We start from the raw sequence: 25215 nt of genomic DNA, 5'->3' as shown, positions 1-25215 counted from the left end.
AACCTGCTCGAATCTGAAACGGTTCCGCCCTACCCCACAAAAGTTAGCAACAACTCGCCGCGATGTCGTAACATGGCCAGGAAAACAAGACGCGGAGAGACCCACTACACGCGTTCAGGTCTCGAACGTTTGTTCGTTGCGAATCGTCGCAGATATCAAAGCTTCGAGCGCTGGGTTCAGGTCGAAGAATTCTCCCAGGGTCGAGACCAATCGCGGAATGACGGACTTGTCGTATGTCTGCGACGTTGTCAGATCCACGTCTTCACGAGGCTGCAATGACGATGGCTTACCACGTCTGCTCCCACTACAACATCTGGTACGCTCATGCCATAGTCTTCGGAAAAAGCCGCTGCGTCAATGGGATGGCCCCACCTCAGCGCTGTCCGCACTTGAATCCGGGACGTGTCATCGACATCAAGTCCATTGAGAAAAAGATTTGTTTTGATGGCATCCACAACAGCCTCGTCGCCATCTGTAGCAACCACGCCGGCCGCCCCCAAGTGCTTCGCGCAAAGAATGGACAGCATGCCAGTTCCTGCGCCAAGTTCAAATACTCTCTTCCCGGATACAAACGGTCGGCCAGCCTCGGACGCGAGATGCGACCCGAGTAGCAACGCGGCTTCCCAAGTTCTGAGACCAGTCGTCCCGGACGAGGAGATGACGGATCGCGCTTCAAGTAGCGTTACCGTACGTTCGTGCGTTACGCTATCATCGAGTAAATGATCGGGGTAAGAGTACGTCACGAATGCTTTTTGCTGAGCTGCGTCGGCTTCGGAGGGGCAGATCAGCAACAAGCAGAATAGTCATCGCTTCCATAATGTCATCTGAGATTTCCTCTAGAAGAAACGAAGACAAAGGTCAGCAAGTGCTGCAAGGAATCTTTGCCATTGAAGGATGATTATTATGACTTGATATATGGCTGGGCTACAGCAAAGGTAAAGCCATGGCGAGGAGATAGGAGACCATACATCCTCCTCCGGGTCAGTGATCGACCTCTCGAGTTTTGCGACAAGTTGTTTGAGAATCCTCAACCGATAGCGGCCCGGGGGTAGTGATGTGATATTCGCCGCATCGAATAGGTTGTGGAAGAGCCACGCCTGTACGTTTGGCGCTTTTAGTATCGCATCATCTGGCCATCTCAATTGGTGTGGTTCGACCAGCTGGAAATACTGGCGTTGCAAGATGCGTAGCTGCGATAGATTGGATGGAGCGTCCATGGAGGCGACAACGATTTCGTTCGACACGTAAGCTCGAAAATTCCCAATGTGTCTCAGCCTCCCTGGTCGAGCAGCTTGGTTGTATATTCGGATTTTAACGAGGGGGAAGAACATCCAAGCACGCATCTGCTTACGTAACTTTGCAGCGGGGCGCCTTGGCAGACTAAGCGAGGCGCACTGCCGACCGCCGACACGACACAGCAAATTCGACATCTCTATCTTGCCGCCAGCTAACCACAGGTAATCGACAACAGCAAGATCGATCTCTGTCCAGTACGTCCATTGCAGACCCAAGCCCGTTCTTTTGCACTTGTGACTCACGTCTAATCGTCGCGTTGCAGGTCGAATCTTCCCAACATGGCCGACTCTCAAGTTACTCTGCGCACGCGCAAGTTCATCCGCAACCCCCTCCTTGGACGTCGTCAGATGGTCGTGTAAGTGCAGGAACCGCCGAGCACACAGTTGCGGAGGATTGAGTCTGACGGGAATACTACAGCGATGTCCTTCACCCCAACCGCGCAAACGTTTCCAAGGACGAACTCCGTGGCAAGCTGGTGAGCTGTACAAGGCCAAGAAGGACGATGTCTCCGTATTCGGTTTCAAGACACACTTTGGTGGCGGCAAGAGCACCGGTTTCGCTCTTATCTACGACAGCGCCGAGGCCATGAAGAAGTTCGAGCCCCGCTACAGGCTAGTACGCTACGGCATGGCCACCAAGGTCGAGAAGGCCAGCAGGCAGCAGCGTACGTCTTCCCTGCGTCTATACATAGTGCCGCAATTATGGCGATGGATATGCATGTCGGTACATGACACATACTGACTGGACAACAGGCAAGCAGCGCAAGAACAGGATGAAGGAGTTCCGGGGCACAGCCAAGTCCAAGGGCGGTGCGAAGAAGGACAAGAAATAAGCGGGTGCACACTGATGATGACTACGAAGGTCATGGCTGGAGTCGAGTGGCGGTTTCTCTACAACTACTGGTTCGCCTGGTTCTTCCTCACGGTGGATACGGAGTTGCTTCTGCGGGCATCGGCATGTATATCTACGAGCGCCTGTAAAACTCTTGCGGATGGGAACGACAAGACGGATGGCGTTTGAGATAAATTGTCTGCTAACCATCAATGCATATCATGGACTTTACGATCCCCCAACTATTTTGCCACTCACCCGATTTCCACATGCTTTACCCCGGCCACCGCCCATATCATGTGTACCACGAACGGATACAGATGACCTCCTTTAGACTTTCGAACCCGTGTCATGGCCTGCGGGCATGAGGAGATGACGTTACTCTATTTCCTGCACAGTCACTAGCCACCAGTCAGACCCTCGTCCTCGCTGCATGCGCATCACCCATTCTGTTTGATCCAATCCTTGCAGACCAACCATTTTTATCCCTGGCCTTCCTCCACCCCTTATCCGTAATGCCTTCTTACTCATGATCGCTGTCGTGTTTTCTTTCAAGTCCTCATCCCTGTCCTTTGCCAAACCCTCAAATCTATGAGCAGCATACTATCCAACATCCGAAGCGACCTGTGTCCCTGAATCTCGTTGCCGAGTTCGCAATTGTTGAAGGCGTGTAGAAGAGGAAGAAGGCGTGGTTGGGGGATCCGTGGACAGATAATGTTTTGGCAATGTAAGGCAGTAATAGAACATATTGAAGACTATGAAGCAGAAGGGAACGAGGAGACTGACGATCGGTCGTTGTAGTTCTGAGTAGTGCATGGTGAAGCGAACGACTGTCGTTATACTTTGAATTACTACTCGCCATATTCAATACAGGTGCGCAATCGCTCAAAGGATGCATCTCCAGGTGTACACAAACAGACCATGGCACGCGCCATCACTGCTCTCGGGCTTCAAAGTCCTCAGATCTCCTGGGGTATTCTTCTGAGGGTTGTGGCGCAATGTTCTCAACTTCGGCCTTAGCTTCTTCCCAGGCCGCCTTGTTTCGTTTCGCCCAATCGATATGACATTGAGCGAACTCCATCTGCAGTTGTTCTTAGTGGTAATCACGAGCACTAGGTAAAGACCAAGACATACCATGTAACGGCGTAAATCGTCCTCCTTTTCGCTCTGGAATCGTCGCAGGTCCTTCATCACACCCGCACTTGCGTCTTTGGTATCTTTCTCGGCGACAGTCAGCGCTTGTTCGAGCTGCGTGTTGGTCAGCATCTCTAATTGTCTTGACACATAGCATATCAAGCCTACCTGTACCATACTATCCCGTGTCTTGCCAATCTGATCTCTTCGTGTCTTCTCAGGATCTACGTCTGCCATACCCCTGAAAGCATGTGTAATGGACCCAAACAGCTTGTTGGTGACGAAATTCCCACTTGCAGTCTTCTTGTGCGGGCTACTAGGCGGTGATTGATTATCAGGTGCGCCTTGTGCGCTGGATGGTGTGTCGCCGTGTGTGGGTGGGAAGTCGGAGTCAATCGATGCCCTATCCTCGTCCGATCTACGCTGTTGCTCCGCCTCACCGCTGCTTCGGTGTGAGCTGTTGGATGCAGCGCGACTTCGGGCAGGTTGATGGCCCACGCCGCTCAGATGTTGTTCTAATCGTTTCGATTCTGCTTCACTGCGTTCGAGGGATTCGAGTAGATTGCGCTTCTTCTCAAGTTCGTCCTTTGTCATGTCCTCCTGTATCCGCTTGAGCACTCGATATCTCAGGGTAGAACGTACGATGCCGGCAAATTGCGCGCTCTCACGCATAGGCTCCGAGAAGCCTGCGCTGAGAGACGAAGAGAGTTCGGTCGTCGCAATGTACGTAGAGTCGACAGCTTGTCCCGTCTTTTCAATGGCTGCAGCGAGGGACTGCGTCTGTTCAGATAGCGAAAAGGCATTGAATCGAGCGCCCAGATCTGCCATGTCCTCTCCCCAATTGCCTAGGTGCATGAGCAGTCGTCTGTTGACTTTCTCCATTGGTCCTTGCAGCAGGTGCTCTAGGTCTTTAGATGAGTTCTCGAAGCTAACAAAGTATGGGTCCAACTCCTCTTCCGACATGTTGCGCGTCTCAGGAGGGAAACGACCGAAAATGGCAGGACCCGGTGTCGTATGCGCGGCTGCTGAAGGTAGGGCTGCATTGTTGGCTGGTGAGACAGGAGTACCCGAGCTGGATATGGTACCGCCCGACTTCAATTTTGCGGAAGACGAGGGGACTGGAAGGTAGCTGTGGGCTTGGGAAGGGTTCGCGGGATCGAGCGGAGGCGCTTTGAGGATCTGTTTGGGGACATTGGAAACAGGCGGGCTGTTGAGTACGTCTGCCTACAGGAGCAAGTCAGTTGAAGGGTTTGGTATCTGCAAGAGCAACAAGCCTACCCAACTTGTGTAGGGATCGAGAAATCGCCAGAAGACGCCATCTTGTAGTATATCCTGCATCTTCCTGCACCTATTAAGGAAGACAGCCAGCATGCGCTTCCGCAGCTCTATTATGCCAGCATCCTCCTTCGCCTTTGTCGGCTTGGCGGCGTAGTCGGCCATGGTATGCTTCTCGGGGATCGGAGGTACGATGAGCGTGGGGTGAAGTCTGACCAATTCGGCGCGCAGTGATGCGAATTCAGAGTATCTGCGCTTTACTTCGAGGCCCTATCCATGTGTCAGTTGCGCGGCTCCCCCAGCAGCCTATCTAACATACACCGCAGTTGATGGTGTACTGGATGTAGTTCACACCGTCCTTGCCCGCGCTCGTGATCAAAACGAGTTGCTCGGGGTGCTCGTACAGCCATTGTTCCACGCGCGCATCGTACCCGCCCTTCTTAGACGCTTTTGGGTCTGCGTGGTCTTGGTCCTGCTCGTTGTAGTCGACGTCGCTCATGTCCCGCTGAGAGACATACTCGGGCGATTCTTGTGCGGGCGACGAAGCCTCCGAGGGCGGCGTCGCGGGGCGGTACGGCACTTGGTCATGTCAGCTAACGATGCTGGCGATTGCTTCAGACAGTAGGTAGAAGCCTTACGGGCAGCAGGCGACGCTAGCCCAGGAATATCAGACGTGTTGGAGTCATGGCGGGCAAAGGATCCATACGGATTGTTGTCCTCGTCGTCCCACATGTCGGTGGTGGTGTAGTCGTCGCGCTCACTGGGGGGAACAATGGCAGCGCCTGTAGTACAACGAGCAGAGTCAGGCAGCACCAAGCGTGGATGTGGAGATGTTTGCCTTGGACATAGTGAAGCTCCCACGCTCTCCCGGCAGCGGCAGTGACGTTGCGCATGGTCCAAGCTTGTCGGCCAGCCACACCTGCATGCACGCAGTTGCAGGCCCCGCAACGTCACGTTACACTTGGCTAACACCCTTACTCACAGCTATGTCATGGAATCAACAGACAACAGGCGCATATCTGTTATGCTTCGGCGATTGACAATCAATGCAGCGTTCCGGGAAGCTCTTGGTTTCACACCTTGCTCTCTTTGCTATCCGCAGCGCCGTGCTGCGTCCCATGCACTTCTTCACCTTCCAGTACGCCCGTGATAGTTCCTATATTCTCGTCGTCGAAGAAACCCTCATTCGCTGCCAACGCTTCGAACCCCAGCTCCCTCCCTGCGCCTCTCGGCACCATTTTCACCGGCCAGATGAGGCACAAGCTGTAATAAACCAAGCCGCCCATGAACAGAGATAGTAGAAAGCCAAGCTTGTACATATTCTTGCTAGCCTCGGCGACAGAATCAGCATCCAAAGACCCCGCGACGCCATGGACCGTGAACGCAACCCCAGCTGTCCAGGCAGCCAGCATGCGCATATTCCAGCCTTTGTAGTACGAGTACGGGCTTTCGGATGCAGCCGTGTACAACGAGGGAACATGCAAATTACCCTTTCGAACGAGCCAGTAGTCGACAATCATGCACGCGCAGATCGGCATCAGAAACACAGTGTAACTTCCGAGGAACGTCAAGAACGCAGTCGCCGAGGCGATAATCTTCCATGGGACAAGTAAGGGTGCCAGGATCGCGCAGAGTACCTGGCCTCGCACAATGGTCAACCATCGAGGGAAGATTCCTGTAAGATCGGCACCAACGGGAAGCGAGTTGCTTCCTGCATTGGTGACAAGTACAGCAAGCATCATACCGAAAGACGCGAACACTATTCCTGCTCTAGCTCCAGCAGTCCAATATTGATCCAAGATGGCGTCGTAGAGATCCCATACGTTCCAGTAGCTTTTGCCGAGGACTTGTGTAGCGGCTGCAGTCGTTGCGGTACTCAGGAACATGACCAGTACTTTACTGGTAAGAATACCAAAGCCCTGGCTCCATGTCACATCGCCGTAGGAATGTCCGTATCGCGCTATATCAGGCTGATTGATAAGCACCGGCGCAAGAGCGCCCATAACGGAATTGATGGCTTGTATCATGGGCCAGATCAGAGCTGAGCCCGAGAGCTGAGTCTGCTTGGTCGTGTACGTGAAACTTCCAATTTTGCCCCCATTGGCACTGATTACCCAAGCGAGCACACCGAAGAGTGCAATCGTTGTATAGACAGCTTTAATAACAAAGAGGTGTCGAAGTACCGTGGGATGAATGAACATGACTGGTAGTTGCGCCTGTCAACTTTAGCATATTTAGTCGGACTTGGACTTGAATGAGAGCAAAATGGATATTACCTACCATCCAAAACAAGAAGAAGCTCAGCAGATCTCTACTCGTGATCCCCGCACTCTCTGGGAGGCGGTTTGGAATATCATTGTAACCATTTCCAAATATACCCCGCATGAACACCGACGTGATACGGCCTCCATAGTACGTCTGCGTCGCAAAGTAGATGATCGCAACCACAGCTCGTACGAGGATATACAAACTCGCCCCCCTGACGCCAGCAGCTGCGCGGACATATACAGGGAAGCCAAGAAAGTACTTGATAGCGCCGCGACTATTGAGCACAACCAGAACGGTGAGAATGGCAGAGCCGATAATAGCAGCGATCATGCCGTGCCACCATAGTAGGCCGATTGAGACTAGAGATGCGCCGAGGTTGTACGAGGATGGACTGAATGTCATGGTCAGATAGTATGCGAAGTAATGTTGCCAGCGCCATCTCCGATCCTCTGCATCGTGTTAGCTCTTGGAGATACCGAGAGATGCATTTCAAGGCTTACCAGGCGGACTGGGAAGGAGGTCTTTGTTATAACGTACTTCGCCCTGATCGCTGGTAGTTTGCGCTATCTCTTTGAGAGTTTTTGGAGACCTCAAAACATCTTTGCCTTGCTGCAAAAGGCGAGACATGACCGCGCAGGAGTACTCACGCTTGGGCAAACACCAATTCGAGCCTCGGTTGGTTGGCGGGAGGTGATTGCCAGGCTATAAACATCTTGATCGCCACTACACATTGCACATCTCGTCATTGCGGTAGACAAATCTTCCTATCAGTCAGCCATCTATCTATGCAAGGTTTCGCAATGCTGGGAAAACGGCAGATTTTCGATGATAAGACGATAACGCGTCGGGATGAAAGAAGCCGACGGACAAAAAGATCAAGAATGAGGCTAGTGCGTTGACCTGTCCAAAAAGGTGATAGTGTACCTGGGTAATCCACGACTCCACGGGTTTTCACAGGCACGGGCATGTCCAGCGAATGCGACAGGTCCTCTGGATCTGGCACTTCAATTACAGCAACTGCGCGTGTCCTTTAAGACCATGCGGCGTCCCCACGACTAACTTGCCAGGTTGCCCAGGTGGCATGTGTAGTAAGAAATCGGCGCACCCAAATGCATGACCCGGGTACGTTTGGAGTGCCATTACGTCTTCTAGCCCATGATTCGCGTGGCCAAATTATCGTTTCGATCTAGATTCATACGAAGAGATCTATAAACCACCAGTCTTCGACCCGGACTTGTAAGGAAAAGTCTCGCGATAGTGTTTCGCAATATCCCTACGTGTCGCAACCCACACATGTTCCTTCTGTGAGATATACTTCATGAAGTTTCTTAGACTCTCCGACCTTCCTGGCTTGCCAGCTATTCGAGAATGCAAAGGGATGGTCATCATCTTACCGCCTTCTCTGTATAAGCAGTCAAACGTATCCTTGAGATACTGTTCGTACACTGCCCCTGCTGAGCTTACGAAACCAGGAAGCATGTGGAACTTTCCGTCATTGCCTAAATCATGTTACTGGATCAAATCGGCCATGTTTTCATGTAGAGGTGCGGCTTACAATCGTAGTTGTACGGCATCATCAGCAGGCCCTCTTTCTCCGATTCAGGCAGTTGCTTCTCCCAGGGAAGATCGATCCAATATGGCGAGTCTTCGTTATAGACTTCCGATGTGTAGAGCATTTTGTGACCCATCTCTTTCCACATGATTGGGAGCAGGCTGGCTGTATTTGGCGTGCCTCTGCCAAAGTATGCTCCTACCGGAAATTCGCCTGTATGCGCGTCAGTATTGTATAAGATGTTTGACATCGGAAGGGGTGTACCAGTTGCCGCCTCCAAGGCTTTACATGTCTTCTTGATATACGCCTTATCATCTTCGAGTGAATAGTCCCATATGTCAAGCCATCTATACCCATGAGCCCCAATTTCATGGCCGTCTCTTACGCAAGCTTTTGCAAACGTAGGATTTCTCTCCATGGCCACTGCAATGGCCCAAAGGGTCATGTTCCAGCCGAACTCCTTCATGAGGCGTAGTATCCGCCAAGCGCCGCACCGGCTACCATATTCGTAGTCTTGCTCACCGTTCAGATGGCGCTGTTCCCTGCCACCGCCCGAAGGGCCTTTCTCCCACAGGTAGGGTTCGCTAATGCCATCGCCATCCATGGGGTTTCTCTCGCCGCCTTCCTCATAGTTAAGTACAAAGGAAACTGCTATACGGGCGCCGTTTGGCCATTGTGCGTCATGGCCACCTTCGCCGAAACCTATAATAGTGATCAGTATAAGTAGAACTGAAGATTGCGTGGTAGCACACCTTCAAAGTCTCTGGGGAGTTGAAGAGAATCTTCGACGTGAACCATGACAGACAGATGTTCGATATTACGGTCACGAACACAGTACAAGAGGGAAAGTAAACGTAGATTCAACGCATGCTACCTAGGTAGGATTTCAGAGCGGCGTCATTACATACAAGTTCTCAAGGTTATCTGCAATTGAGTCAGCTTGGAATGACCCAACAATCTTTTGTCCATACGTCAAGTCCATTCCTTTGCACCTGTCAATCTCTTATCAGTAGTTTCTCACCAATCACGATACAGGAAAGTTCTTAGGTACAAGACGCGTTGTTTGTTGTTTGCTGATCGGAAGTGACTCTCCCGACGATCGAATAAGCGTTCCGCCAGCCCCGCTTTACTGTTATCTTTCCTTCAAGGCTTCCACTACACAATCTTGCAAGCATTTAGACGGCTGAACATATCGGCAAGTACGCATCAGTGGCTGGTAGGCTATGGATGAACATTTGTCACAAGGTGTTAAAAGTCATGGCAGATGAACAAGTGCCGCTGTGGGTCTGCACCAGACCTGCCAGTATGAATAACCGAGTGCCCCCGGCAATTCAGTGTATGCCGAACATGTAGCATCGGCAACCGATCGCGATCTAATTACTTGAAAGCGTTGTGTCTTTACCAAAGATGTCGGTTTTCTCGCTAGATACCAGCCATGACAACCCTGTCACGACAGAAACTCTCGAGGCGCTATGCTCTCAGCTTGGGGTCAGCATCGATGAGAAAGAGAAACAGGACTATCGACGCTTACTTGCCGCATTTCACGATGCAAGTGAGCAACTAATGGCTATGGACGGTAGGACATAGTGGTTCACGTCGCGAGTTATGACGGAAGCTGACATTGATGCACAGACTATGTCCCCCTAGTCGATGAAGAACGCTTTGCCAGAGAAGACGTTCATTTCCCGCAAGCATCTGAGAACTCTCATGGTGCATGGGCGTGGAAGTGCAGAATCGTTGACAAGGAAGCTAAGAGCAACGGTAAACTTTACGGCAAAACATTCGCTTTGAAGGACAACATTGCTGTTAAGGGCGTACCGATGCTACTGGGTACGAACTTCGTCAAAGGCTATGTCCCGAATGTTGATGCAACTGTCACGACACGAATCCTAGCAGCTGGTGGTAAAATCCTCGGAAAAGCAGTCTGTGAAAACTTGTGCCATTCTGCAACAAGCCACTCTTCGAGTACTGGAGTGGTGGAAAACCCTCTCGCAAAAGGCTATAGCGCTGGCGGAAGCTCGAGCGGCTCGGCTGTTCTTGTGGCATTGGGCGAGGTCGATGGGGCAATTGGCGCAGATCAGGGTGGTAGTATCCGTGTGCCAGCCGCCAACTGTGGTATTGTTGGGCTAAAGCCTACCTTTGGCCTTGTGCCATATACCGGATGTGGGAGCAACGAGCCCACTAATGATCACATTGGTCCAATGACACTGACAGTATTGGAGAACGCTATACTTCTCGAAGCTATCGCCGGAACGGACAACATTGACGATCGTTCTTTCGCTGCACCTCACCCATCCAAGATACCTATCTACAGTTCCATCAGCAATACTCCGATGCACAGACCCTTGGAAGGCAAGAAATTCGCCATAATTACTGAGTCACTCTCTACACCAGCTCTTGATCCACGAGTGGTCCAAGTCTTTCGCACCGCAGTCACCAAGTACGAAGACCTTGGTGCCACAATCACCGAGATCTCGATACCACTGCACTCGAAAGGAGCAGCGATATGGAATGGCATATCGAAAATTGGTGGATTTCTCGGGAAAACCACAGGCTCGTTCGGGCGTCGCGGACACCAGATGCTCGAGCTGAACTCATTGCTGCATCCCATGGGCCAGAAAAACTGGAACGAAGCGTATGCATCTACGAAGAACATCTACCTTAACGGTCTGTACGCCACACAAAGGTTTCCCAATCTCCTCGCGAAAGCAACGAATCTATCAAGGCAGCTTCGTGATGCCTATGATGCGGCTCTGGAACAGTACGATATATTGCTGACACCTACACTACCGTATGTAGCAACGAGTCATGCGAGCCCTGATGCAACACCACTCGAACAGATTAGAAAGCAGATTGGCTTGACTTCAAATACGGCGCCGTTCAATCAGAGTGGGCATCCAGTGATGGCGATGCCTATTGGTATGTTGCCAGTCATGGAAGGCCCCGGAGTGGAAAAGGGAGTTGTTTTACCGGTGAGCATGCAAGTTATTGGAAAATGGTGGGACGAACTGAGTGTTTATGAAGCGGCGTTCGCGTGGGAGAGGGCAAACAGTTGGAGGAGTATGTGACGAACGAAGTTTTATGTAAGACCAGAACGTTGCTCGCGCTCGAATTTAACGTTGAAAGGTGTTCAAGGTAATATGTTACCGTGACAACACAATGACATCTTCATTCATCCTTTTCCCATGGTCTCTTCTGTCGCCGCTCACTTCAACCTCTCCACCTCCACCATCATGCCTCTCCTTTAATTGCACATCTTCTCCAACCTCATCTGGCCTCTGCAGACCTCTATCTTCAATGAAGAAGCACCCAAGTAAACATAGCCCCATGAACGGTACATTCATGATGAAGACCGTCCGACTCGCTGTTGCGTACGCCTGCAAAATCTGCAAAATCTGCCGTGGGTTCAGTGAGTTAAAGTCGGTTGTGTCGTATGAAGAGAGCGATAGTGATCGGAATTCTGCTGGCATTGCAGTATGCAAAGAGTTCTGCAGTGCAGCAGCGGATATTGCAAGACCCACAGCACCGCCGAGACTGCGAATGAAGTTGCGGTTCGAGATGACGACTGCACGCTGGGATTTGGTACAGTGGGCTTGTATTGCAACCAATGTGGGCTGAAAAACGGCACCAATCCCTAATCCTTGGACAGAAAGAATGACAACCATTGTCCAAATTGGCGTGGAGAGATTGAACATACATGTTAACCCTACGCTCAATGTCCAAAGGAAGAAGCCTAGCCAAATTACCTCGCCATAGCGTTCTCTACGGGAGATGTATTGACCGGATAGAATGGAAGAAGCCATCTGTGAGGCGGTCATAGGCAGCATTAGGGAGGCTGACATAAGAGGCGAGAGGAGGCGGGCGTTTTGGAAAAAGAGAGGTAGATAGTAGGTTTGCGAGTAGGCTACTACTCCGAAGAGAAAGTTTTGAAGAAGCATGATGGACACGGGGCCAGATCTGAAGAGGGATACTATTCGAATTAGAGGTGGTCCACGGTTGGAGTATGTTCGGTTGCAGGACAAGTAAAACTCACGTGGCATCATGGGCAGTATAGCGACGCTGTGCTCGATGTAGACAAAAGCTGCCATGCAGCATCCTCCAACGGCCAGCATGGAAACAACCATTGGAGATGCCCACGCAAAGTAATCACCGCCTCCCGCAATGGGAATCAGAAGCAGTATCAACCCTGCACTTCCGAAGAAAATGCCTCCATAGTCGATCCTTTTCAAGACCAGTTTCATATCCGCTCTCGGTTGATCCTTGGGTGTAGGCAGCACCAGAAGACACAACACCCCGCAAGCCGCTGAAACCGGGCTAACGAACCAGAAGAAGCCTCTCCAGGTACTCTGTTGCGCAAAAGCTGCCGCGATAAAAGGTCCAGTCATGTTGCCGAGTCCCACGCATGCGCCTATCAAACCTTGCCATTTCCCGCGTTCTTTCAAGGTCACAATATCGGAGACGATCATGGCTGAGAGGGAAGCTATACCGCCATTTGCCACACCCGATAGACCGCGGAAGACGTACAGCATCGTGGCATCGCGCGAGAGGCCACAGAGGAGGTCGGAGACGGTGAGAAGCGCGAGGGCGGACAGAAGAACGGATTTTCTACCTAGATTCATTATCAGTCATTTCCTGGTCGTTTACACAGGCTAGTGGACGTACCAAACAGGTCACTCATCCTCCCGTACAACACTTGGAAGATCGTATTCGCTATCAGCGCGCTTGTGCCAGCCCAACTGATCGTATCTTCTGCATTAAGATCACGTCCTATCGTGGGCAAGGCAACTCCGATACCAGTTTGGTCGACAAAACAGATAAAATGCGATATCGCAAGGGCTGAAAACACGACGAGCAGCTTCTTTCGCTGAAGTAAATTGGATTGATCAAAGACGGCCGCTTCAGCCGCATGTTGGCGAGCCTCCATGGTGTGGGAGTAAAGAGATCCGACGACGTTACCGGAGGAATGTGTTGACGCTGATTCTGTTGGAAGACCTTTCGTATTATCGTCGTGCTTCTCCGATGGAAAATTCGCAGGTTCCAGTCAGCACTGCCTTGATGAGATGAGAGAGACGGTTGCTATGAAGGCTTTTTTGTGTATGAGGTGATTCAGTGCGAAACTTGAAGAAAACATGGTTCTTGCAACCCAATTGGGCCTAATACCGTAATCGCGATGCGAGATATCCAAACTTTGCTAGGCGCTTTGGGGATGGTCACGCGATCCCTCGGTCTTGGTTGGATGTACGGAGACGCTGCCAATCGAGAGGGGCTTGTTGTCATTACAGTTAGAAGTTGGGGAAGGGGGTCCAAGATTCATGAATTGCGATGTTGTTACTGGGCCAGTAAACCTCAACAATCAGATCCTGCAGGTCCAACATACTCTCGTAGCGAATGCGACCATTCTGGGTATTTGGAGCCGGCCACTTGGTGATGAATGTCAAGTTTATTTCGATGCAATCTTGGTTTCGACCAGAAGATGGACCATGGCAACAGGAGCACACTGGGGCTGAACAAGCAGTCGTATACATGGTTCTATCCTACACTAAGTACGAACTTCCAGATGCTCATGTCGCATCGCTAACGTAAAAAGATAGGAACTCCTCTGATAAAGATGGAAAGCATAAAGATCAGCGTGAGATCGCACTTTACTTTCCCATGTGTTGTGGTGAAAGCAAGTGACAGGCATGCACGAGGTATGAAAAAGACAAAGCAGCTGAAAGGCGCCGCGAACGGCCTGAGCAAAACTGTCCTCGGAAAAGCAATCACCCAGTTCTCAAAAACTCCGCTAAACAGGATCCTTAGCTAACTCTTAGGAAAGAAGCTGTACAATGTGAAGAATCTGATCCGTATTGTGTGGTGGTAACTATACACATTGTACCCGGGTGTATTCGAAACGGCCGAAAGAACTTTCAGAGAATTATTCACTACCTCAGCCACGAGCGCGGCCGCTGCGTCGGACAGTACCATTGGTGGCAGAAGTGGGTGAGGAGGCCGCAGCAGCGCCATTGACCTTGTCTTTGTTTGCTTTGGTTCTAGTCGTACTCCTCGCGGACTTGGGCGGTGTGGCTTCTTTGATCAGATTGGCAGCTTTGCGTTTTTGGATGACTGGTAATGGATTGACGCCATTTGTGTTAGCAGCACCCTTTCCGCGTGTGGATCTTTTTGCTGGCGCAGGTTCTGGCTCGGGCTCTGAAGACGATCCTGGGTCTGAAAGTTCAGAGTCTTCTGCTTTATCTCCGTGCTCTTTCTCAGCCGCAACTTCTGCGTCGTTCATATCTACATCTACTTCAGCAGCAGGAGTAGATTTGTCTTGTTCTGCATTCGATGCATCGCTCTCTTCTTCAGCTTCTTCTTGGATTTCTTCAGCAACACCTCCTGCGCCTTCTTCATCGCTTGACACCTCAACATAGCTCTTGTGTGCAATGCTCCGTCGATCGCTCTTTCTTCGTGGTCCACTAGATGGCGGAACACCGCCCTCAACATCGCTCGCACCATCATCGTCACCAGCTCTCCTCTTCTTTTTCGGTGTCTTAACGGGTCGCTCAGTCTTGGCCTTCTTGTTCTTGATAGATCGGTCGCCCTTGATCTTCTTACGTGGCTTCTCCATACCATCTGAGGCCCTACGCTTCTTGCTTCGAATAGCTTTTCGCACGAGCACATCAAGTTCGTCGACAAGGTCTTCTCCAATCCATGTCTTCTTGGCAATCTCTTGCGCCCGATCGTGACTCTCCAGAGGCCGGAAGATACCGGAGGGTAATTTCGTTTTCCCTGGCCATGACTGCATTGTCCAGTTGTTCTGCTCTTCCCACGAACGAATCAGAGCCTGCGCTAGATCTGACAAGATGTAGAGATTCTCATCAGCCTGGCGTGATGGTGCAATGCCGTCTGCTACGCCCTTGACGCGTTGAGCGACATGAAAGATAAGCGACAGGTTCTCCTCGGTTGCGATACATTTAAGATAATACAAGATGTACTCTGCCATAAGCTTTAGTGTCTCGTCTTCTGTGTCGAAGTCGGGGTGGTGAGCAAGCAAGCTCAATAACCGAGCGAATACTGTCTCCAATATTGTCTCCTTTCGTGCAGAAAAAGTAGCGCGGCGTGCTCGAATCCAGGTCATGGTGCTGTTCTTGATGGTCTTTTCAGGCTCATGTGCGAGGAAGAACAGGATGGTATAGAATCGTGGCGGCAACCGACCCTGACCAAGATATTTCATCAACTTGTCAGCAAAGCTCTTACGCACCTGCGCACACGGGTCATGTGTAATGAGAGCGAGTTGAACAAAGTCAGCGGGGCTCAAGAAAGCATCTAGGCGCTTGTTGCATGAAAGTTTGAGTAAGGAATTCGCTGCAAGAAGCCGCTGGCGCGATTTGTGTCCTGCTGGGGTGTTGCCATCCGCCGAGCCTTCCCCGCCATCTTTCACGTAGCGGTTCAGTAGCCTGTATGTGTCTTCTGCAGCATCGTTGAAGTTGGCATCAGACGGCAAGGAGCGTAACCGGTTCACTAGAATCTTGATCGCCCAGGACCTGCCTTGAATTTCGTCATCCGGTACATCCATCCACTCGATATCCGCGTCGGCTGTCATCACATGTGGTTTCTGGAGAACCTCCTTGATGGCAATCTCAACGATGGCATCCATATCATCTTCGCAATCTTGCTGCGCTAGTAAGACTAGTTGACTCAGCGCAGCTAATTTGCTAAGCCAGTGAGCCCCGGCATACTGGAAGCCTTTGATGCTCTTCGTGAGAATTTCCTTCGCATGCATCTCCTTCTTGTCGTCACTGTTCATAATGATGGTGATTGCATGCTTTGCCGCTTGCGGAGGTGTACCGTAAAAGGCAAAATTGAGAAAGCTCTGTACCAACTTTTGGCTGTCCCTTCCGTTCATTGGTATGTCTGTGGGGAATTTCTGTGCAAATGCAGCACAGGCTTTGAGATCGTCTACTGCGCCAGGAGGGTTGGGTTTGGTTGCTGTAGGTGCCTCACTTTCAAGTGTTTTACAGAGATCCTTTACGTGAGTGGAGAAAACCTTGGGGTGTTTCGTGGAGATTTCTTTCAACAACTCGTGAGCAGTGGCACCGAGACCCTTGTCGTTGGTGCGAGTATACTCGATGACAGCTGGTACATGGCTCTTGTTGTAGCACAGTAAGCTAACGCGGTAGAGAAGTGGTGTCAAGGTATCGAGCACTGAAGGACCTGGCCCCTCCTCAATCCTCTTTCTTAGCTCCTTGATGGACCTAACAACCCGGCGGTAGTCACTCGCTGGGTCCATGCAGAACCGGATAAGAGCATAGGTACGGCGATCGTGGGCTTTGGCAAATTTCCATAAATCGTCCCTAACGCGGGTTGGATCGGGAAGTGTTTTCGCGTAGTAAGTGATGAGGCCCTCCAGATTTGTCTTGACATCCTTCTCACCCTTTTCTGTGACGCCACCATTGTAGTCTTCGCATAGTTTCAGGAAGTGCTCCATGTACCTAGCACCGGGGCCCTGGTTCCCTTGTTTCGCGAAAAAGACCTTCTTTGCTTTCGCCTCTAGCCCGTTGACGAGTACGAGCAGTCTTTCGGTTCGCATCTTGTCCAGGCCTGCTTCTGTGTAACCCTGATCATTGCTTGTCTGGCTGTCTTTTCCGGTTTGGGAGTTCCCAGCTGGCGGTGCTTTTGCTTTCACGGGCGGATAAGCAAGTGGAAGCAGCGAGTCGTATAGCGCGAGATCAACCTGCACGTTGATTTCGAGGTCGTTCACATAGCAAGCTTCGAGAATACGGGATGGAATTGGGCCGAGCAGAGCCTTAATGCTGTCATCGCCCTCGGCGATGGCACCAGCAGCTACACCCCATATCTTGCCGAGGAGTCTCATAGACTCGGAATGGATGACATTTTTCTTGTCCTTTACGCGATCGGCAAGATTGGAGAGAATAGACCCTGCTTCTGCCATACTGCCGTTGCTACCGAGCTTGCGAACGATGTCGATGAAGTCAAAGTGCGCAATCGCTTTGACGGCGGCTAGGCGCACCTTCTCGTCGCTATCAATCAAGCATTCACTAAAGTACTTGAGCAGCTTCTGTTCTTCTTCGAGATCGAGACCAATACCACCCGCGGATGTCATCAATATGCGACCGATTCCGGTGGTCCATGCGGCGCGTATGATGGCAGACTTGTCGTTTTTACGCTGGAGGAATGAATGATAGGCCACAGGGTATTGCGTGGGAAATGAGTTGATGGAGACTGGCGTGGTGAGATAGTCGAAGGGTCGCGACGAGTCTGCGCGCGACAGGCTCTGTGAAGGATAGGCCGCTGGGTCCATGTCGGGCAGAGGAGGTGGGCCAGCTGCACCAATGCCTGATATCATGTCGCCGAATGTTTCCGTAGCAAGCTGACGGAGCTGCACATTCTCCGTGGCGAGCTCGTCCTGTAGATGCGGGACAATCTCCTGAAGCACACCAGGACAGCATTTCCATAGCTCGCGCAATAGCCTGTGTGCTTTATGTGCCTCATTGATATCATCCTCTGAGGGGCCGCGACGAAGGTCGTCGGCACCTTGGTCCTTGGAGTGAGGCTTGTATGTGCTTCCCGAGTTTGTGAAGTCGACAATGACTGAGCTGAAGTAGTTGCCGATAAGGCGAGCCATCTTCTCTGGGAACGCGTTGCAGACATTCTTGGCCATGTTGTAGGCGGGCGGTGCCTCTTTGCGCCGTAGCGTTGATTGCTTGGCGTCGATCTGCACGCTCTTGTTGCCCTTGGCTGAGGTGCCGAGAGTGAAGGGATCAGCCCAGAGAAACTGCGCTACGATAACGTCGACAACGTCGTGCGTGACTGCCGGGGCCTCATCTATGATAGTGGAGAGGATCTCGGTCATGTTGTGCTCGATGTTCTTGCTCAGCTCTTCGCCGCTGGACGAGGCAGACAGGACGTCGAAGCAGGTGGTGAAGAGGGCGGCGGTGAGGTGATGGGAGCCCGGGATCTCGTTGATGAGGAGGATGCTCTTCCATTCGGCGAGTGAGCGGAGGATGTACATGTGCTGGCTGTTGTAGGGGTGCGCGGGCTCGGCAAGGAGCGGCAGCAGCTTGAGGATGATGACGGAGAAGATGTCCTTGAGCTTCGAGGCCGGGTAGGGCGCATCGGGCGCAAAGAGTTTCAGCATGTCGACGATGCAGCACATGGTCCACGCGCGTACGCCGTTGTCCTTGTGCTGCACGAGACTGTGATGGGCCAGCGACTCGGCGACAGGCATGAGCGAATCGCGATGTGCTTCTTCCTGGTCTATAGTGCGCAGTTCGTCGAGCAGCGCCTTGAGTCGCGTCAACAGGTCGTTGACGCCAATCTGTTTCCCGGGCCGGCCAACAAGCGGTTGCTTGAATGTGAGCTTCTTCAGACCCCTATGTGCCTCGTCGCCATGTTCCAGCTCCTGCTCTTGCTCATCTTGCACCGCTTCGGGTCGCGGCGGCCGCGCTGCGCCTACTGCGCGTTGCCATGTCGCGTGGCTGCGCGTGGGCAACGGCGTGCAGAGACAATGTGGTGCGTGTCGGCTGTGGCTGCGATTGCGCGCGTGGAGAAGGTGTCGAAAGCGCACGCAGCTGTGGGGTCGAGTAGCAGCGCGATGGGCATGGAGCGACGATGTCGAGGCGAGCTTGTGGTCCGACTTTCTGAGCAGTGACGCGCTAGCCACTCGACAGTACGCGACTGACGTCCGCCTCGGGGACCGTGCTTCACCACCACCGCCGCCACCCCACCCGCACCTCGAACTCCTGTACACCCCAGCCGAAACACACGCACTCTCAGACACTACCATCTCCTTGGCGTTGACACGGATCTGGTCATGTCACATGGAGCGCCAACACCTCCATCAGGTACGAGGGAGGAGAGGAGAACGAAAAAAAAAAATAAAAGCAAAAAAAAAAAAAAAAAAAAAAAAAAAAAAAAAAAAAAAAAAAAAAAAAAAAAAAAAAAAAAAAAAAAAAAAAAAAAAAAAGAAAAAAAAAAAAAAAAAAAAAAAAAAAAAAAAAAAAAATAGAAAAAAAAAAAAAAAAAAAAAAAAAAAAAAAAAAAAAAAAAAAAAAAAAAAAAAAAAAAAAAAAAAAAAAAAAAAAAAAAAAAAAAAAAAAATAAAAAAAAAAAAAACAAAAAACACACCCCCCCCAACCCCCCCCCACCACAACACAACTACACATCACACCCCCCCCACCCCCCACAACCCCCCCCCCCCCCCCCCCAACCCCCCCCAACCACCCCACCACCCCCCCCCCACGTGCGCTAACCCCTCTTCAGTTGAAGCAGCCATGTATCCAAGTCCTCCAAGCCACTGCGACTCTCTCGCAGAGCCCAAGCGCCTCGGAGGGAGCTGATACACCGCCCTCACCCGTCTGCTCACTAGCCTCCAATCCATTACCTCCACACCTGGTCTCCTGGACGCAAAACTCACTGAATACGCTTTCGTCTCTCTATCTCAGGTACTGCGAAATTCCCGACACGTCCCAGTTAGAGCGCTGGAGCTCTGCCTGGAATGCATCTCGACCTTGCTATCTGCTAACTGGGGAGGCGGCCTTGAGCCTGCGCTCTCTGGACAACTCCTCATCCTCTTCACCTTTCTCGCCAAACCTTCATCGGCCGAGAATGGCATCTCGGCGAGCTCAGAGGAGCTACAGTCGCTCGCTCTCGGGTGCACATCCAAGTTGATGGGTGCGACCTCTCGTACGAAGCAGGGTCAAGAGGCCATGACCGCGGCGGCCAACATACCTGCCTTGGGCGAGGCTGTACTAGTCATGCTCGAACGTCTCACAGATAGCAATTCGAACAGCGTCAAGCTTCAGTCCGCTTGCGCCCTCAAAGGAACCGTCGGCGCGATTGGCGATGACGATGCTCTTGCCAGCTTTCTGCCTAGGATAGTCTCGTCTTTGGCTAAAGTATTGACTCCCCATAGCAGTATTCGACCCGGCTTTCGCGTTGTTGAGCAAGGCTTAGAAGTTCTTACATCACTCGTTGTCCGTTTACTTGGCGATGCCCAGACCAAAGATTTACCCGAGACACTACTATCAGATGAGTCCGGCGGATGCACCACAATATCTCGATCAGTCGCTTGGCTACAGGCAACTGCAACCCAGATAAAGATTGCGCTTGCCAACATCTTCAGATTGAGAGATCATGATAAGCAAGAGGTACGGCAAGCGCTCTTGAATCTGTGTCTTTGCATTGTAAGGGATTGTCGTACATCACTGTCTCTTTGCACAAGTATGGCTATCGAAACCATGGTCGATCTGGCAGGCCATGAGACCCCAGGTGACACCACTGAGGACAAACTCAAAGGACTGTTATCAGCAGATCAGAACCTCTCCGAACTTTTACGCGAAAGTTTGCATGGTTGGATCGTCGCCTTGCCTAGATTGATGCAATCAAAAGACGACCGTACCCGCCATAAAATCGTACATCAGATATCGGTCTCGCTTCGCCTGTTCGATGATGATCCAATGATTCTAGATGAGCGGCTGGCCGATAGTCTTCGTGATGGCGTGTCTGCAGTATTTATCGATGGCAGAGGGCTCGAAGAAATAAACGACCGCAACACCAGTCTCATCGCTGATCGTACGCTGGTATTTAGCTCGACAGAGTCGTCTTCTTTCCCACCAATCAGTATGCAATTTAAAGGCCAGGAAGACATGATGACGGGGTTTAAAGTATTAGTTCAAGAACTTGCACGTTCCAACTCTGCGTTGGCGGTTGTTCAGGGCCTGACTAACTCCGTCGATCTTGGAGCGCCCGAGATGCGCTTGGCGAGCTTCTGGCTCTCAGTCAATCTAGTAAGAGACATGGCAAAAGTTAATCCATCCGTCGATGATTTCATGGATCTGGGGACGCCAAACCCGAGGGAGGAAGTCTTGGATGACTTGTACTCGCATTCTCTGTCATTGCTTAACCAGCGAAGTGCGGATACCAAAGCCCTTGGCATTTATATGCATTAGCGCTCGAAACGGTAGCTTTGCAGGCGAAGCGGTACAAGACTGAGTTTCGCCCTGAGTTGAGTGAAGTACTTTATCCGGTGCTGCATTACCTTGGCAGTTCCAACAGCGCACTACGCGAGCATGCCCTGACCTGTCTCAACATAGTAGCGGGGGCTTCGGGATACAAAGACGCAGGGGAGATTGTTGTCAGTAATGTCGATTACATTGTCAACGCAGTTGGCCTGAAATTGGCATATGGCGATGTGTCGCCTCAAGCACCACAAGTCCTACTCATGATGATAAGGCTTTGTGGCCCATCTCTCCTACCTTATCTAGATGACTTGGTGGATAGCATTTTCAATGCTTTGGAGAGATATCATGGCTATCCTAAGCTTGTGGAGCTGCTTTTTAATGTCTTGAAAGGCATGGCGGAACAAGGTGTCAAGGCACCACAACTTGCCTTGTCAGTCGACAATGAGAAAGAGGAACATGTGCATCTGAAGAGAATGGTCATCATAAACGACGTCATCGAAGCGATCCAAAAGTTAGAGTTAGACGCACAAGAGCGGGAAGAGGAAGAGAAGCAAGCGTCAAAGGAGGCACTCCCACGAAAGCCCTGGAAAGCCGGAAAGAGTTCAGAAGATACCGACTCTAATGGCACGGACGAGGAGAACGGTCGACCGCCTCCACCGCAGACCGAGGAGCCTCCCCCTCCCGCCCCCCGTGCCTTTGCTATACTCCTTAAGATCTCCGAGTTGACACAGCACTATCTCACCACCATGTCGCCTAACCTCCGGAACTCGCTTCTATCCCTCCTTCGTACCACTATACCTGCTATTGCAGGACACGAGAACTCACTCCTGCCCCTCATCAATACGCTCTGGCCTGCATTGCTACCTCGTCTACAAGATTCGGAAGCATATGTGGTATCGAATGCGCTCGATATCGTTGCATTGATGTGTGAACACGGAAAAGATTTCATGCGAATTAGGATCGATAATGCATGGAACATTACCAGGAAGGTCTACGAAACGCACTAGACAGAACGACGACTGCAACAGGAAAAGCAGCTCCAACCCATATCGCTGGAGATCAAGGCTATCGAGACTGGCCTGACGAGGCTCGCCGTGGACTCGCAGCCTACGCCAGACTTTTTCACCACTGGAGCTGTACGTTGATGCGCCTACACGGATGATCTGGAGCAGTCTGACCGCCTTGCTATGCGCCATTGCGAAAACACGTAACGATGCGGGATGAGCACTTCGAAGAGCTGCTGGACATGCTAGACCCTGTGCTGGCGAGAGACGACGTACGTGGAGCGCTGGATCACAGCAATGCCGACGCAATATGGTTGCGACTATACAAGAAGCAGCAGGGGACTGGTAGAGAGAAGCATTCCAGGTCATTTATATCAACAAAAGCACATGAACTACCAGGCAAAATACCCGTAGGCAAAGCCTCACTGGCATTTCGTGCGAGCCTGAAGCGAAACGATATCTGCACAGTCCGTATGTCTTTCAAAGAGCTTCCCATTCGGGCAGGAGCAGCAGCAGCAACAACTGCAGTTGACTGCAGTATGAAGGATTCCCATGTAACCATATGTTATCATATACATATAGTAATTGGACGGTTCAGTACTAGTGCAAGCATTTCACCCGTCCGCCCCCCTCCATCTAGCATTGTATGCTCCTCATCTCATAACGTTTAATATGCCCAGTTCACTGTAACTTGAGTAACCCGATTGTTACGCTCTATATTGGCTGTGGCGGAATTCTTGCTCCGCTACTAATCACGTATGCGTGGCGCGCGCATCCTCCATTAGATCATGGAAAATATAGAAGTAAAGCCAAGATTAAACAACATTCTGTAATAGTACGTAGCCCAACTCTCGTCATGGTACTGCTCACATCTTGTTCGTGTCTGACCACTCATACATGTTGTCAAGGATGGTAATCTTACTCGCGGTGTTTTTTTTTCGTTCTTTTGCTTAACATTGTGCGTCTTTACCTAAAACAACTGAGAGATTCTAGTTGTACTTGTCGGTGGCCTCGTATTACTACGAAGGTGCAGCCTGCAGCTTGGGTTCGGAGCTGAATGAGGCACTCAGAAGCTGAAAGATCAACTTGAGACATATGGCGAGCTAGAGTACAAGTGTTGTGAGGAAGAGTTTGATTGCACACTCCGTTGTAGAAAGCGTTTCGCTTCCGTCAGTAATCTGTTTAGTTTGACATCTCGTTTGTAGGGGCACTTGACCGGCTTCTCCTCCTTCAAAGCCTTCGCAGTGAATGGAATGCATCCCTCGACACCTGCGGGAATGGAACAGATCGACGTAGGCCTGAAGGGGTGGGTTATCGGTGTAGAGGTATTAGTCACCGTTCTCGGTGAGCGAGAAGCTGGCGTAGTTGGCATCCGGCTCTGTGCATGACGAGTTTTGCTTGGGGTAGCTGATGCGGAGGCCGCCCTTTACGGCTTGTTTGTTGCAGAATAGGGTAGGGGTGCCGGTGCGGAGCGACATGACGCGGAAGACATCGTTGCTAGAGGGTTTAGTAGCAGGGAAGGGATCGGCGGCCCTTTCGTCGTGACGTAGAGCTTGTCTGGAGCTGTTCGTTGTCGGAGTTATGTGCATCGCACGCTTGGGCGTGCTCTTGACGTCAGGCGATGGTCGCACTGTCGCAGTAGTAGCCCCACCCACGATGCGGATCTATCAATCTTATTATAGCAACACGAGGGACCTTGCAGGGAGTATACTCTGGGGTAGTGGGAAAGCAACGTGATCTATCATACATAAGGTTGACGGCAGGACCGAAGTTGAATTCATCAAACGGCATGACTGTTCAAATTGTACTGCGCGTTGTGCTCGGCTTAGTAGACATTGAACATGGATACACGTTGGTTTACGAGAGTTGTCGGAATTGGTGTGTTCAGCTTCCGGAGATGCGTCTATTGCGAGGTCTGACGGTCGATTCACACGCAATTGACAATGGAAATGTGAAGAATATGTCCATTAGAGGCTGGGCAATTTAGAGTGTCTGGCGACTGATTCCGTTTGCGGATTGAAGGGCGGCTGCAACGTGCCAAGGATGTCATAAGATGAGGATATTCGGAACAAGCCCGGCCCCACAGACCAAGCTCAAGACCATGGCTACCAGCAACGCCGACTTTGACCAGCAAACCCACATCACCGTACTGAATCGAAACACACTACTATACGGCATCATCTCCGGGCGTGCAGCACCTATTATTGTATAAGGCCTGACGACACCACAAGGCGCGAAGATGCCACAAGCCCGTAGGCACTCCCGTCGCGCTCAAGCGCGTCGCAAACCACACGTACACGTCCAACATGCAGTGCACTAACAAGCTACCAGCGACCCGCGCCGTCTCCTCCAAAGACCTCCCCCCTTCGGTCGAAGGCGCCTATTACCGCAAATGCATCGACCTCCGCCGCCGCATAACCGATATTGAAGAGAACAACGACGGCACGCGCCTGCGCATCACACGCCTGAACCGCGGCATCCAGAAGATGCGCCTCGAGCGCGCATTCCTTCTCGAGCAGCTGAATAAGCACATGGAGTACAATGTCGACGACAGCGATCGCAGCAGCAGCCCACCGCCCACCCCAACGGATAAGCCCTTGAGGAGCAAGAGGAGCCACAACAGGAAGGGCACGCCTCCTCTTGGCGGCAGTGCGGATGGAGGCGCAAACGAGAGGACAGGCATGAGCGCCGAGGGCAGACTGGGACTGGGACCCCTGCCGCATGGCATCAACCCTATGAGCAGTGCGCAGAGTACACCAGACCCGTCGGGACGGCCCCAGAACAGCTACTTCGGTACCATTGGCGCCACCACGACGACCAGTCCACACGCCGCTGTCAACGGCGCACCTCCCACACTTCCTCCCCTGCACGCGCTCCCGCCGTTACACGCACAGCA

At 51.6% G+C, this 25215-nt stretch overlaps 11 protein-coding genes across 11 annotated transcripts; 4 read left to right on the top strand and 7 right to left on the bottom strand.

Annotated features, from left to right (window-relative positions):
* Positions 1-114: 114 nt before the first annotated feature.
* Positions 115-1217, bottom strand: BKA58DRAFT_415466 (putative methyltransferase-domain-containing protein; the record flags this gene model as incomplete). The annotated part of the gene is made up of 3 exons (XM_046172554.1): positions 115-237; positions 291-755; positions 969-1217. The coding sequence occupies 3 exons, from the start codon at positions 1215-1217 to the stop codon at positions 115-117; spliced, it is 837 nt and encodes a 278-aa protein (XP_046019749.1).
* Positions 1218-1574: 357 nt separating this feature from the next.
* Positions 1575-2128, top strand: BKA58DRAFT_445263 (ribosomal protein L23/L15e core domain-containing protein; the record flags this gene model as incomplete). The annotated part of the gene is made up of 4 exons (XM_046174127.1): positions 1575-1651; positions 1714-1771; positions 1795-1960; positions 2049-2128. The coding sequence occupies 4 exons, from the start codon at positions 1575-1577 to the stop codon at positions 2126-2128; spliced, it is 381 nt and encodes a 126-aa protein (XP_046019748.1).
* A 797-nt stretch (positions 2129-2925) lies between these two features.
* Positions 2926-5438, bottom strand: BKA58DRAFT_114008 (uncharacterized protein). The gene is made up of 6 exons (XM_046163981.1): positions 5175-5438; positions 4856-5115; positions 4540-4806; positions 3430-4485; positions 3262-3375; positions 2926-3208 (listed from the first exon to the last, which is right to left on the bottom strand). Exons 1-6 carry the CDS (start codon positions 5266-5268, stop codon positions 3062-3064), a joined length of 1938 nt encoding a protein of 645 aa, XP_046019747.1. The 5' UTR covers positions 5269-5438; the 3' UTR covers positions 2926-3061.
* Positions 5439-7645, bottom strand: BKA58DRAFT_114013 (permease for cytosine/purines, uracil, thiamine, allantoin-domain-containing protein). Its single transcript, XM_046163982.1, has 3 exons — positions 7305-7645; positions 6817-7253; positions 5439-6752 (listed from the first exon to the last, which is right to left on the bottom strand). The coding sequence occupies exons 1-3, from the start codon at positions 7429-7431 to the stop codon at positions 5610-5612; spliced, it is 1707 nt and encodes a 568-aa protein (XP_046019746.1). The 5' UTR covers positions 7432-7645; the 3' UTR covers positions 5439-5609.
* Positions 7646-7850: 205 nt separating this feature from the next.
* On the bottom strand, positions 7851-9268 carry BKA58DRAFT_395532 (chitin deacetylase 1). The gene is made up of 4 exons (XM_046171307.1): positions 9109-9268; positions 8621-9058; positions 8360-8569; positions 7851-8303 (listed from the first exon to the last, which is right to left on the bottom strand). The coding sequence occupies exons 1-4, from the start codon at positions 9152-9154 to the stop codon at positions 8011-8013; spliced, it is 987 nt and encodes a 328-aa protein (XP_046019745.1). The 5' UTR covers positions 9155-9268; the 3' UTR covers positions 7851-8010.
* Positions 9269-9304: 36 nt separating this feature from the next.
* Positions 9305-11462, top strand: BKA58DRAFT_113853 (amidase signature domain-containing protein). The gene is made up of 2 exons (XM_046163980.1): positions 9305-9932; positions 9989-11462. The coding sequence occupies exons 1-2, from the start codon at positions 9764-9766 to the stop codon at positions 11422-11424; spliced, it is 1605 nt and encodes a 534-aa protein (XP_046019744.1). The 5' UTR covers positions 9305-9763; the 3' UTR covers positions 11425-11462.
* A 37-nt stretch (positions 11463-11499) lies between these two features.
* Positions 11500-13280, bottom strand: BKA58DRAFT_327004 (major facilitator superfamily domain-containing protein; the record flags this gene model as incomplete). Its single annotated transcript, XM_046168094.1, has 3 exons — positions 11500-12326; positions 12390-12961; positions 13015-13280. 3 exons carry the CDS (start codon positions 13278-13280, stop codon positions 11500-11502), a joined length of 1665 nt encoding a protein of 554 aa, XP_046019743.1.
* Positions 13281-13853: 573 nt separating this feature from the next.
* Positions 13854-18981, bottom strand: BKA58DRAFT_395529 (armadillo-type protein). The gene is made up of 18 exons (XM_046171306.1): positions 18810-18981; positions 16832-18778; positions 16649-16792; positions 16593-16612; positions 16476-16556; positions 16277-16436; positions 16031-16246; positions 15903-15994; positions 15594-15860; positions 15246-15548; positions 15167-15215; positions 15101-15121; positions 15006-15061; positions 14823-14951; positions 14726-14792; positions 14634-14692; positions 14495-14600; positions 13854-14458 (listed from the first exon to the last, which is right to left on the bottom strand). The coding sequence occupies exons 1-18, from the start codon at positions 18820-18822 to the stop codon at positions 14283-14285; spliced, it is 3906 nt and encodes a 1301-aa protein (XP_046019742.1). The 5' UTR covers positions 18823-18981; the 3' UTR covers positions 13854-14282.
* A 1041-nt stretch (positions 18982-20022) lies between these two features.
* Positions 20023-22425, top strand: BKA58DRAFT_453734 (armadillo-type protein; the record flags this gene model as incomplete). The annotated part of the gene is made up of 2 exons (XM_046174484.1): positions 20023-21265; positions 21304-22425. 2 exons carry the CDS (start codon positions 20023-20025, stop codon positions 22320-22322), a joined length of 2262 nt encoding a protein of 753 aa, XP_046019741.1. The 3' UTR covers positions 22323-22425.
* Positions 22426-23362: 937 nt separating this feature from the next.
* BKA58DRAFT_395526 (uncharacterized protein) lies at positions 23363-24365 on the bottom strand. The gene has a single exon (XM_046171305.1). It carries the CDS (start codon positions 23906-23908, stop codon positions 23648-23650), a length of 261 nt encoding a protein of 86 aa, XP_046019740.1. The 5' UTR covers positions 23909-24365; the 3' UTR covers positions 23363-23647.
* A 260-nt stretch (positions 24366-24625) lies between these two features.
* On the top strand, positions 24626-25215 carry BKA58DRAFT_327007 (uncharacterized protein; the record flags this gene model as incomplete). Its single annotated transcript, XM_046168095.1, has 1 exon — positions 24626-25215. A coding segment is annotated over one exon (590 nt), but the record flags the coding sequence as incomplete, so codon positions are not given.

This window comes from Alternaria rosae (assembly GCF_020736505.1).
Source record: "Alternaria rosae strain MPI-PUGE-AT-0040 chromosome Unknown BKA58scaffold_24, whole genome shotgun sequence".
Classification (NCBI taxonomy): Eukaryota; Fungi; Ascomycota; class Dothideomycetes; order Pleosporales; family Pleosporaceae; genus Alternaria; species Alternaria rosae.
The sequence above is the reverse complement of the archived record's forward strand: the minus strand, read 5'-3'. Positions and strand labels throughout refer to the sequence as shown.